Below are 12,614 nucleotides of genomic sequence, written 5' to 3'. Positions count from 1 at the left end.
GTACAGACGAAAATGCATATCTGACATACCTCGGCTTGCCTAAATTTTTTTTTACCTTGCCGTAGCACATTTACCGCCTGCAGGCATTAGAAGTATAGTTTGACGGGCCTCTCATCTCCACGATAAGCATCCCAAAAAATGTACGAGTACTGTTGTGATCATGTAGTGGACCAGGTCGGTGGCACATACTAACTGACTAAATGGTAATTATCCGATTCGTCAGCTGCTAGACTAGCTTACAAGTAGTTTGTTCACATTACACTCCACACAATCTTCCAACGAAAGCACCGATTATGTACCTCACGTTCCCTCAACCTCGTTGATTCGAGGCATCGTCACCATGCCACCAACGAAGAGGGAAGCGTCTTCTAGCGTATTGGGCGCAGTCAAGTCAGGCAAAGCCTCGACTGCTTCGACTACTAGAGCAGCGACTCCGAGAGACCTCGATAGCAACGAGGACGAAGTCAACTCCTCGGGGCAAGTGCCAATGCCAGACGACGAAAAAATCTAGGATGCTGTCAACAGGTTTCTATCGCCCACTACCAAGCTCAAACCATGAGAGGGCCGATAGATGGTGCCAACAGGCATTTGGGACGAAGAGAAGGCACGGTTTCTCTTACCTACGCCTCAAGCCCGACCGCCAAGACCGGCCTGTCTGGATTAATCCTTAGAAAGAGCGCAGTATCCGAAGGTCAAAGAATTTTAGCCCATTGGCCGATGACTTCTTGATTACCGTCGCCGAATCTCTGTCGCGTCTTACCTTGCTCTACGAGTACTCCCTCATCACGTATAGTTCAAGTATACCTATAATGTTATGAAATCATGGAAACTCACAACAGTCAAGGTCTGGCTAGATCCGCTCTACACCTTTCATTTAGGTTCCTTACATAGCGATGGAGTATCAACAGAAATCTGCAAGAACTGCTCAACTGGGCTTAGTGTGTTACACGCAAGTTAGGGACATGCTCATTGCCTTCCTAGTCTGTTTTGATTCTGCACGAACTTACGTTAAATTCTGCTAGTCATCGCTCAAAGCAATTTATTGTTATGTGCAGTGTACTATTCAAATCACTTGCGCCAGCATCTTATGGTATATTAATATATACAGTGTAGTGCCGCCGGTGACACAGAACATTAAACGTAGCTCGCATTGCAACCAATTCAAAACTCCAACTGTGCAATCATTTATCCTCGTGCTAACAAGCGACAACACCATTGGATATAGTCATCTTATCGCGCAGCTATCCCATGTACGCGGCACGGTAGGTGCAGTGATATCAAATTCGCGTCGTACCATCGTGTTGCACCTTCGCTTATCACATCTCAAATTTCTGACAGGAAGCCAACACCGCCCTGCGGTGACATCATTGCAACCCTGTCCGGAACTGCAAGCGGCCATTGGTTCGCCTGGTCGCGAATCACAGTGAATGCAGACTTAAAACGTATTGTATGCATCAGGCCGCCTCTCTATCGTCCTTGCTAATATGTACGTGTATTTTCGGTTGAAAGCTATTCTGCTATTGTTCCGTATGTTTCGAACTTGGCCGTATCATCCTCGGCATAAGGTTTGACGATCTAGACTCGAGCTGGCATCGCCCCTTGCCCCTTGCCCCTTGTCCTTTTGTCCTTGTCTATTGCCCCCGGCTCTGCCTAGACTAGTCTTGGTCCTCAACTGCGAGCTGCAGCCTGCAGGTGCGGCACTGACTAGCGTTACCAAGTCCAAAAATGATTAAATCTCCACCTCGTTGTTGATGACGAAAAATTGTCGAGGTGCATTGTGCTTTCGGGGGTCTTTTTGCACATGAATTCGAATCCAATTTCCCTCCTGATTCGACCCCCAGCCGGTACTAAAGGAGTCGGAGGGATTATTGTTTGGCCCTTCCCGCTGGCTCGCTGGGCGTTGCGCTGTGCAAAGGGATGCTGAGTTGACTTTGGAACCGGTCGCTGCCGCGCTGAGTTGGATTAGTTTCTCACAGCCATTCTTGGCTGTTGCCAAGCCTTTCTTGTCAACTGCTTGGGAATTCGACTTCCACTCGACCTTTATCTCCTATTTGCCAACGACTTGTTCCTTCAATTCCTTCACCTCGGTCGACCCGTCACCAAAGCTAAAGGTCAGCGGCTCATTGACTTGCTATCGTGTTACGAGCTCGAGCTCGAAGCACAACTCCGTCTCCAACCGGATTCGATCCAGCACTTGTTGTTAAATGACCATCTTCAAAATTCTTAGCGCTTAACGCTAGTCATTCAGTTTTGCCGAACTCCAAGTTCGCGCGACTTGACCCGTGTGAGTTGCAGCTGTATTCCCAGCTTTGCCTCTGGTTCTGCTGGCTTCGGCTCTGGCTCTGGCTTTGATCCTGAGAGATAAAACCTTAGCAATTGCGCCTTGTCTAATACTCCACCAACCGCTATCGTATAACCAAGGCGCATAATCTCTTGCTTGATCGCCGGCCTCTGGTTGCAGGAGGTGAGTCGCCAACCTGCAGTGTTGCAGTTTCCTTGAGTTTTCAGAATGTCTCTTGCCCTTACCCCTTGGAATCTGCTCTTCGTTGTGTCACTTGTCTGTCATTTCTGGGACAAGACATCAACGAGCAATGCTCAAACAACTCCTTAGTACCAAGGTGCACTTGAGTGCATTTGGGTAGAATTAGGGCCTGCACAGCATTCATTATCCTCCCTCTTCCTATGATTCACGAATCCTATGTCCATGTTGTCTTTGCGCTCCCGTATCAATATAGGGGTTTTGCATAATTCCGAACCTGCCGCCAGTCGCATTCTCTTCGGCATGGTTCTATACTAAGCTCTGCATCAAAGATTGTTTGGAATCGTGTCTTGTGTCGGTCATTTGTTAACCGTTCTCATAGCCCGCATTTCGTTCACAGCTATCATGCTTGATTACCAAACTCCTTGTACAGACTCTAAAGCTTCAAAACGGCGGGTCATCACATCCTGACTTTGAGTCTGACCGTCTCCTTTGCACTTCAATCTAGCATCCAGACAACAGCTTTTCCGTCGAACATGGCGACTGTGAATCTAAAGGAAGGCGCGCAGACAGTCGGAAGATGGCTTTTGACACTCCGACCGGCATTTTTGTCGCCCAATCCACACTTCAACTTCATTACAGTACATTATTTTCTCATCATTGGCATGTCCCTTCTCGCGTCAGTCCTCATTTACGGTGGAGGTAAAGGCGATTTGCCTTACATCGATTCCTTGTTTTTCGCTAGCGGTTCCAACACTCAGGCCGGCTTGAACACGGTCGATGTGAACCTCTTGAATACCTTCCAACAAATCGTCATCTTTCTTTCATGCATGGTCACCAATCCTATTTCGATCAATTCTGCTGTTGTATTCCTGCGTCTATACTGGTTTGAGAAACGCTTCCAAGGAATCGTTAAGGACGCGAGATCAAGACGGGCGACCATCACCAAAACTCGGTCCAAAGCGAAGAACAATACCACTGATCTTGAACGTGGAGTGGGTGGCAGGGACATCAGGGTCATGCATGGCACTGCAAAGGCTTCTCGAATGACAAACGATGGAATCTTGCTTGACGACTATGAGATGAACGGTACGAACAAGCCATACCCAGGATTAGAACAACTAGACTCTCACACACAAGGCCCTCCTACATCACCTAGAGCCATAAAGTTCTCTGACAAGGTTAAGAGGAGTGATGTTGTTCACCATGATGAGGATGCGGTGCCGATCCCTGGCCAGCGGACAGAAGCCGAACATATCGCGATCCTGCAAAGGCAGCGAAACGAAGAACGGGGTACGCTTCGCATCCCAGGGCCTAGAGACGCCGAAAGGGGCGTTTTGCCGGAGGAGCTCGATGACGACCAGTTCGACGAAGACTACATCAGCCCAACAGACCAAATACCGCATATTAATCGCATCACATCCTCGCAGTGTGACTCCTCGGACCCGACACGTGTCTCTTCGAACCCTGACGGGCAGAAGACCATCACAATTGCAGAGCCGCAAAATCATCCCAAGAGGGCCGAATTGCACGATGACTTTGAAGCGGCTACCAAGACCATGTCTGCGCTGAAATTTCGGAGACCTAGACGCAATTCTGAAAGATTACATCACACGGCTACCAACGATTCTTCACATGTCAATCCCTTGAGGCGCATCAGGACCGCGTTGTCTCACGGCAAGCACACAGATCCCATGCCTTACCTCAGCTGGCAGCCGACTTTGGGTCGCAACTCGGAGTTCTTGGACTTGACTGAAGAGCAGAGAGAGGAACTTGGTGGTATTGAGTATCGGTCACTGAAAACCTTGGCAGTGATCACAACCTGCTATTTCTTTGGATTTTGGATATTTGGCGTTCTTTGCCTTCTACCTTGGATCCTGGTCAACAATGATTATTATGGCTCGTTTGTCGACAACGCGAGCCAGAGCAGAGTTTGGTGGGGGTTCTTCACCTCAAACTCGGCTTTCATGGATCTTGGCTTCACTTTGACGTCTGACAGCATGAATTCATTCAACACCGCAATCTGGCCACTGTTGTCTATGTCGTTTCTCATCATAATTGGCAACACCGGCTTCCCCATCATGTTACGATTCTGCATCTGGGTCACTTCGCTTTTCGTCTCTCGAGGTTCAGGGTTGTGGGAAGAACTTCGCTTCTTGCTAGATCATCCTAGGCGGTGCTTCACCCTGCTCTTCCCTTCGACAGCCACTTGGTGGCTTTTCCTCATACTCGTGGTTCTCAATGGGCTTGATTTGATATTGTTCATCATTCTGGACTTGGGGACCGGCGCGGTTGCTGAACTACCCCTCAACATCAGATTCCTAGACGGCTGGTTTCAAGCTGCGTCGACAAGAACTGCTGGGTTCTCTGTGATTAACCTATCAGCCATCCATCCCGCGGTCCAGACATCATATCTCATCATGATGTATATATCTGTGTTCCCCATCGCTATTTCGGTTCGCCGTACAAACGTCTACGAAGAGAAGTCGCTCGGTCTTTATGGCTCGACACAGGAGAACGAGGAGCGTAACGAGAACGGATTCTCCTATGTTGGAGCCCATTTGCGCCGTCAGCTCTCTTTCGATTTGTGGTATATCTTTATAGGCTACTTCATCATCACAATTTCCGAAGGGCCGCGCCTTATGTCCGGCGACATCTCTATGTTCGCAGTATTGTTCGAGATTGTCAGTGCCTATGGTACCGTGGGGCTCAGTCTTGGTTACACAGGGATCAATGCGTCATTGTGCTCACAGTTCTCTGTCGTGGGTAAGCTTGTGATCATTGCTATGATGATTCGCGGACGGCATCGTGGTCTACCATATGGTCTGGATCGAGCTATTCTCCTACCTAGTGAGTCTCTCAACCGTAAGGAGGTCGAGGAAGCCGAGGCAAGACTGCAACGTCGACAATCCGCCGTGTCGCTTGGACCACGTGCGATGAGCTTGGCTCGAGGGCGTAGCCGCAGTGTTGAGCGCCGGAACGTCTTGACTTCGTTCCTTCATCCCGGTCCAACATACCCTGCCAATTCAATATCTGTATCTAAAGCGGACACTATCGGACGCCACTCTTTCGTGAGATCGCATGATGGTCTTAGACGCACATTTTCTGAACCCGGCAGTGGCGAAGATGAGTCTGACAGATCTGCACCGAAGCCACACAGAGCTGAGACGCAACCAGCGTTACCGCATTAGTAGAGCAGCGAAGACGCGGCGTCGGTTTCGAGGCGAAGTTCGTTGGCCAACACTTTCTGGCGCAAAACTGTACATTGGTGCCTGGGTAGCACACGGTGATTTTGATTTGATAATAGGCATCGGCGTCTGGAGAATGCGAGTCTTTGTATAGCAAGTTGCATGGGAGGGATAGAAGCATGGGAGCATTGGGTACAATGCTGCTTACTAGAAGTGTATACACGAGGGGGGAATTGTACATACCACACAGCATCGCAAGATGCCTTCCTACCTAAGCATACGCAGTAACACATAAGATATTACTTGATTTGATCGAGCTTTGCTTTTCTTCATGTCTTGTGGCAGCGGCGTAATAGGCCAAATTATGTCTTATGATCTGGTGCTGGCCGATGTGTTGCACAGGGAGACTGGATACCATCGCAGAATCTGTGTTCACGTCCGTTGAACCAATACTATATTATGTAAGGTAGCAAACATGGGGAAGTATTTCCGGGCAGTCATTTAGACGTCTTGAAGTTGCTGTCCTACCATGCCGTGGTAATTTAGAGAACTAAACTATCTGGAAAGACGTGGAAGTAAGGCCCATATTTTGAAGTGGAGGGTTCAATGAAGAATGGTATCACGGTACACTTTGTTTCACAAAAGTCGAAGACCTAAATCCAGCCTTGAGAGATCCGGCGCACTACAAGTCTCTATCTGTCTGACCACTTTTTGCCACCGAGGTCGTTCTGTCACAGCCCCCGTCCAGTTTTACATGATCCGTCCAATACACATCCCAGAGGACAAACTCTTCACCGTTTACAGAATAACGAGGACGTTACGCTGGTACGGCGAAGCTCCTCAACGGCTGCGAAAGTCCCGCGCGCGCCCTCGAGCGAGTGCTTTCAATGACAGACATGATAAACTTGTAGTGTTGCGTGGTAAACCTGCTTAAATCGCCTCAAGAATCCACAGAGGCAAGGACTGGCTACTTGCAGAGTGTCTCTGATGTGTGCTATGGAATGATGAAACCCGAAAGCCGCTGGGCGTAGCCGGTTGGTCCGAATGGAGATTAGCAGTCTAGTTCAATATCATACAATGGGTGGTCGCATCCACATCAGGAGATGCTTTAAGCCTTGCGGTTTCACGAAAATTTCCCCATCTGTTGTCTTCCAGTTCGAGATGCTCCCAAGGTCTACTGTACAGTGCTTCCGACTGGACCACCACCACCACCACTGGCCACGGTCTAGCAAGTACCATCCGAGCACCGATTCGAGTTCTTGGTCTCGGTCTTGCCCTATAATCCGGGCCTCGAGGGTGATCGCCGGGACACGTTATATGCGGACCATGGCACCCTGTTCCAGCACTCGACGCCCTTCCGGGAGCTTGATCGTCCCGTCGGCGGTCGTGGCCTGTATGGTCTAGGGCTGGCCGATGCTCGTGGCGCCGGGCAAGCCTGTCGAGATAGCAGCAACAGCAATGGCGAGCTTCATGATGTTTGCAGGCTCCCAAACCCCCCCCCCCCCGGTGGTTCGATGTGGTGTAGTGTATTGGGAAGCGCGGAAATTTCGAGAACCAATGGCGTTGGTTATGAGCTTCTGGAGTCTTCTCGTGCGGAAGCTGCTCGTCTAGTACCAAAGTGAATCACATGTGAGTTTTCTTGACAGGAAATTATCCAAGTGGTCTCAAAGAAGCAAGAGCACTTGATAATGGGAAAAGCCGGGATCTCTGCTCCTGTGATATGTAACAAAGTGCACCAACTTCTTCACTGGACAAGGCAAGCTGTACCTCCATGTCCTCTCTTCCACCAACATCGTGTAATACTCGACAGCACCCTTATGTCTGGATCCCTTACGTGACGAGCATCCCCTGTGGAAAACGACACTAACTAACCCTTTCCAAAAATACGAGTGATTGGTTTTTTTTCTTCCATGCAGAGTAAGGATCACGTAAATGCTCTCATACAATTTCTTCTATCACAGTATTTTGAAAAATTCCACGCCATACCCATGCATTTACCGAACAATGGCCAATCAGAACTCCATACTTTGGCAAGTTGAGATGACTTGCTCTCGGTTTTCTCGACCACTCTATGCAGCTAGCTGTACAGCAGAAGGGAATTACTAATCCTCTTCATCGCCCTCAGCATCGAGCTCTTCGTCCGAGTGGGCAGGAGGGGTTCGAGATCTCGATCGACCATTCGTGTCCTCATGGACATTACCATTCTGATGCACTTCCTCGTCGGCAGCCTCCTCCTCCTCACCCTCACCCTCACCCTCAAGGCCATAAGGATCGCGCTTGAAACGTTCTGCCTGCTCCTTGATCTCGTCCGAGGGATCATCAACAGTGATATCCAATTGGTCAATGATCTGCTCCTCTTCGTCCGCAATTCCTATCTTACGAGCGATGTTCTTGGTACGCTGTGGCCTGATTTGAGATCGCTGCATGACAGGATAATAGTAGACAGCCTTCTGGTGCAGGGACGATTCGTCATCATTAAAGGCGATGATGAGTTCCTCGTCATACTTTGACCTGTGGTCAAGTTCTGTCTCGTGGGCGGTCTCGTAGGCGCGTAATCTGGAGAACTGGAAGCAGCCTTCGGAATCGTGCTTGTGAGGGTAGAGGGATTCATCGTCGTGGTTTGGGTTGTCGAGGTCGAATCGTTGCCTAAACTTCTTGCCGTTGGATTCGGTATCGTTGAGGTAGTAGTCGTAGTGCATGGTGTCGGCAGGTCTAGGGTTGTTCTGAGGATCCAGTTCATATGCCTCGCGGGCAGCCTGGATGGCGGCTTCCTCGACGTCAGTCTTGGCGATGGGCCTGAAGACACCATTCAGAAGGCGGGAATCGTATTTGGTGGATTTGCCGACGGGGTTGGTAAGAAACTTGATGGTGACGTAGGTGCCAGAGTCCGGGAAGGCCTCCAGGTCGGGCAACAAGGGGTAGGTTTCGACAAGCTTGAGGTTGCGTTTCGTAGGGTGCCGGATACGAGTCTTGTCCCTGAGGTTCTGCTCGGTAATGGAAAAGCTCTGGTCGATCTTTCTCTTGACATAGGCAGGCGAGTCCTTGTCAGGCTCCGGAGAAGCCTTCCGCTTGGCTATGCGGCGAGCTGCTGGGGTGGTATTGAGAGCGCGGAGAGGGTTGCTGCCCGTTGCCTTGGAGCCTGCCGAAGAGATGTACTCGGTACGGCGAAGGAAGGAGACTGCGGCGTTGTCCGTCTTGGGCTTGCCTAGCTGTTGTATAGATCTGAGCAGAGGCTTGTCGTGTGGGTGTGGTTGAGGAGCTTGTGCAGGTGCCTGGATAGCTGCAACAATGGTGGTGTCAGTACTCGTTTTGGATGGGGGGTGAATGAAAAGAGGCACCCACAACTCTCGTCTCCATCAAAGATGCCTGGCATTCCTACCAGGTCCAGTGGCATACCAAGCTCGGCATCGGCCTCGATGTTCAGCGGCTGCTCACGAGCGAGCCGCGACGCAAAGCCAGGCTCTGTGTATTGGCCACTTGCAAGACCGGTGTTGGGAATATCGAGTAGCTTGGGTGGGTTCGGGGGCGGAGGGAGCGCATTAGAGTATCGGATGCGCGCAATGAAGTCCTGGTGAATTGGACGATTGTCGCTGTTACGCGACGAGGACGCCATCGTGAGGGAGTTTGGCCGGCGGGTGGGTGCTGGCAGAATGTAGCGTAGCGCAGCGTTGCGAGTAGAAATTGCTATCTATGTAAACAAAAGGGAGAGGTGTGAGCGAGAGAAGAAGAGCCGATGGTGTTGGCTCAAGATATGAAAGGCGCGCGACGTGATGAGGATTTCGCAAAGTTGCAGAGCTCGTCGTCAGGTAGCCGGCCGAGTCGCGGAAAAGTCCCAGTTGCAGTTGCAGTTGTAGTTGCGGCTCCAGCTCCGGCTCCAGCTCCAGCTCCAATTTCAATTCCAATTCCAATTCCAGTTGCAGCTGGAGTTGGCGTATGCGTCGTCGTCTGCGAGGCTTTATTTAGCGCCAACTTACCTCAACCTCCGACTAACTAAACGCTGCAAGGCTGAACGAACCACCACCACCACCACCGCCATCAGTTACACAACTAACCTCAACGATAAAATCAGCTTCTTGACTTACAATTGATATCTCTTAGATCTGCATTTCTGACAAGTCAACTGTAGGCAGAAAACGAGGTGTCAATCCGTTCCAAGTCGTGGAGAGTGCTCCAAGAACACTGAGCCAGCTGGCATGTAGTGATACTGAGGTCGTCTTGTTTCCCATCTTTGAAGCATGCATGGTACTCTGCGCTGTGAATGCGTTGCAGCCGACCCGCCTTCTGTCTCATATAAAATAAAATAAAATGTAGTATAACAGGAACAACCTCGTATTAATATTCGTGTCATTAAACGGTCTATTCTGTGATCATAATCGGTTCCCTGCCCCTGATCCTGATCCTGATCCTGACCCTGACCTAGACCCAGACCCAGACCCAGACCCAGACCTCGACCCAGGTTCTATTGTGAACTTTTCAACGCTTGATAGTCCACTGGATGCAGTAAACATGCGATACTGTCGTACAGCTCATGATTCATGCCGCTGCCTCGTATCATCATGATCCTTTATACAAGAAGTGTAGGCCCTCCCCAAACCAACTCCGTAGCATACAAACCAACCTCTCTTGTACTCCTGCTCCTCGGTCCATTCGCTGCACAATCTGACCAAGCCAACACCGACTGATCATCACGTCAAACCACATATCGAACGCCTTATGAGGTGCTGCTCTTTCCATACTTTGCCTTGCCGAAGGAAAAGGGGACGTATTTGTACTTGATCATGTGCTGGATCTGCTTCCTCACTACTCGGGTGTTAGCGACCTGTTTCCGCCCACAGGAAAAATAGGCCTTGGGTTTGTCTTACTGGTCAGAACGAATAGGATGATCCAGTACATGACGAGGACAGGCCAGAAGACGGGCACGTTGAAGACCTCGAACCAGCTGCACAGGAAGCCAATGCCGATGGCGCGGGTGGCGGCGTGCCAGAACTTGAACTCGGGAAGGCGGCGGATAAAGGGACGGAACTCCTCGTCCTGCTTCGTGGGGAGGCCGCCGGCGCTTCCATCTTCCATATCCATGGAGCTGTCAAGGGCCTCGACCGAGGGGTCGAACTTGGGTTGGAGGAAGGCGAGGAACAGGTTGAGCAGGTAGATGCCGAGGGCATAGGCAACTGTACAAGGTCTTAGCCAACCACAACTCACGGCTACAGATCAAGGAATGCTAAATGCGTGTGCCGTACCAATGTACCAGCCCTGCGCCAGGAAGATGCGCAGGAAGAAGATTAGGAGGAAGCTGGCTGTTCCAACCCATCGGTACGTGACGAAGGGGGTGGACTTGTCGAGATAAGCTTGGTATTGCTGTCAAGGGAGTGTTAGTCTCGTCATTGTTGTTGCTCCTGTCTGATGCGACAATGCTCGGGCGATGGTGGGCTGACGAACTCTCTGGATCTTGGACGTCTGAGCCGTGACGGCTGCGAAGGGGGTCTGATCTTCGTTGATGCTCTCCATGTTGGCGGTATTGTTAGAGACGACACGATACGGTAACGTAATGGACAGGCTGTCGGGAGCTACTGCGTATGCGAGTTGAGATGGGCAGGAGGTTTAGAAAAGAGTTGGCGGCTGGGGTCGAAGAGTGATGGCGAGCAAGACGAAAAATAAAATAAAAGGTTGCGCGAGTGAACATGAAATGAATACTGTAGCAGCACTACTGTACGGAAAGGGTACTTTGCACAAATGCGCGTCGCAAACTTCCAATGAGATCTGCACTTTTCAAATGGTAAATCTGTCCAGCATCTGGGGGGTGCCGCCAACCTTTTGGAGCCCCTGGGGCAAAGCATCGGGTTAGTCAGTACTGCTGTACATGCAGTACGTATGTACATGCTTGCAGTGGATAAGATACTGCTGTAACCTAGCCCAAACTGCACAAGCTGGGGGGAGGGGGCCCGGCCTGGCTGCTGTAGAAAGTGGCTGTGCAACTTCTTCACCTCATAATTTGATTAAAATCGCAATCACACAGCTGGAACAAAGACTAGACTGAGGTCAGTCTAGTCTAGATTAACGTAAATGCGGCCACCCATATATGTTATAATGCCGACTTTCCACTCATGATGGATACGCATACATGAGAATTCAAGTCCCACGAGCCCCGGAACTATTCTATACATTGCAATCAACTCCAACCGTACATAGTTGCATTTTATGCCCACCATCTGTCTTACCGGACCACCACGCTCTAAGCTCATGCCCTGCACAAAAAGTATAAAACAGGGTTCTGCTGAGACTGACATCCAGGATGAATCACTTCGCAAGTGCTTTGCTGATACTATCTGCCATATTCGATGGCGTGTTGGTGCTTGATATGGAACTTCGGATAGCACTGAATGACGTCCTATTATCGCTAGTTCGTTCTTGGAAGCGGTACTGCAATGAATCGTTGACCTCGAAGCGGCTGGTAAGATACCTCGTTGAGTTGCGAAGCTGGCTTGACACCTAATTTGCTCTTCGCCCTGAACTTTATAGTTTCTCTTTGCTTCCAGACCGGAGAACACTTCCCCTCACCTCTTCTCTCCAGGAAACGCGGGGGTTTGGCCTAGACTAGTTCATAATGCTCACGAAGCCTTCGCCCTGAGCTAGGCGTGAGCACGAGGCTCTTATGAGCTCAGTGGGACAACATTACAGCACCATATCAGTCAAAGAAGCAAACAAATTTTAACAGGATAGTTGCGCTCATGTGGCGCCTCTGCTACCTCACGGCTTTATGTGCGGCATTCGAAGCATTTGACACAACATAACTCATAGCACCATTCAATATAGTGAATGTGGTGACCATTGTAAATAGACGTATCACTACATACTGCATGGGCCAATAGTAACATATGTTGGCACCGTCCAAAGGCATGATTTGGTTTGGTTTCATACCTTTACCAAGATGTCTTGCCGCCTTCTGAAAA

General features: G+C 50.1%; 3 protein-coding genes across 3 annotated transcripts; 1 reads left to right on the top strand and 2 right to left on the bottom strand.

Annotated features, from left to right (window-relative positions):
• Positions 1–3,015: 3,015 nt before the first annotated feature.
• On the top strand, positions 3,016–6,558 carry BKA67DRAFT_590226 (cation transport protein-domain-containing protein; the record flags this gene model as incomplete). Its single annotated transcript, XM_046104564.1, has 2 exons — positions 3,016–5,514; positions 6,472–6,558. The coding sequence occupies 2 exons, from the start codon at positions 3,016–3,018 to the stop codon at positions 6,556–6,558; spliced, it is 2,586 nt and encodes an 861-aa protein (XP_045965227.1).
• Positions 6,559–7,523: 965 nt separating this feature from the next.
• BKA67DRAFT_75073 (RNA polymerase II-associated) lies at positions 7,524–9,520 on the bottom strand. The gene is made up of 2 exons (XM_046109412.1): positions 9,010–9,520; positions 7,524–8,947 (listed from the first exon to the last, which is right to left on the bottom strand). Exons 1-2 carry the CDS (start codon positions 9,278–9,280, stop codon positions 7,770–7,772), a joined length of 1,449 nt encoding a protein of 482 aa, XP_045965226.1. The 5' UTR covers positions 9,281–9,520; the 3' UTR covers positions 7,524–7,769.
• Positions 9,521–9,978: 458 nt separating this feature from the next.
• BKA67DRAFT_550150 (retrieval of early ER protein Rer1) lies at positions 9,979–11,577 on the bottom strand. The gene is made up of 4 exons (XM_046101633.1): positions 11,104–11,577; positions 10,905–11,022; positions 10,530–10,835; positions 9,979–10,467 (listed from the first exon to the last, which is right to left on the bottom strand). Exons 1-4 carry the CDS (start codon positions 11,170–11,172, stop codon positions 10,379–10,381), a joined length of 582 nt encoding a protein of 193 aa, XP_045965225.1. The 5' UTR covers positions 11,173–11,577; the 3' UTR covers positions 9,979–10,378.
• Positions 11,578–12,614: the final 1,037 nt, after the last annotated feature.

Source organism: Truncatella angustata (genome assembly GCF_020726525.1).
Source record: "Truncatella angustata strain MPI-SDFR-AT-0073 chromosome Unknown BKA67scaffold_1, whole genome shotgun sequence".
NCBI lineage: Eukaryota > Fungi > Ascomycota > Sordariomycetes > Amphisphaeriales > Sporocadaceae > Truncatella > Truncatella angustata.
The sequence above is the reverse complement of the archived record's forward strand: the minus strand, read 5'-3'. Positions and strand labels throughout refer to the sequence as shown.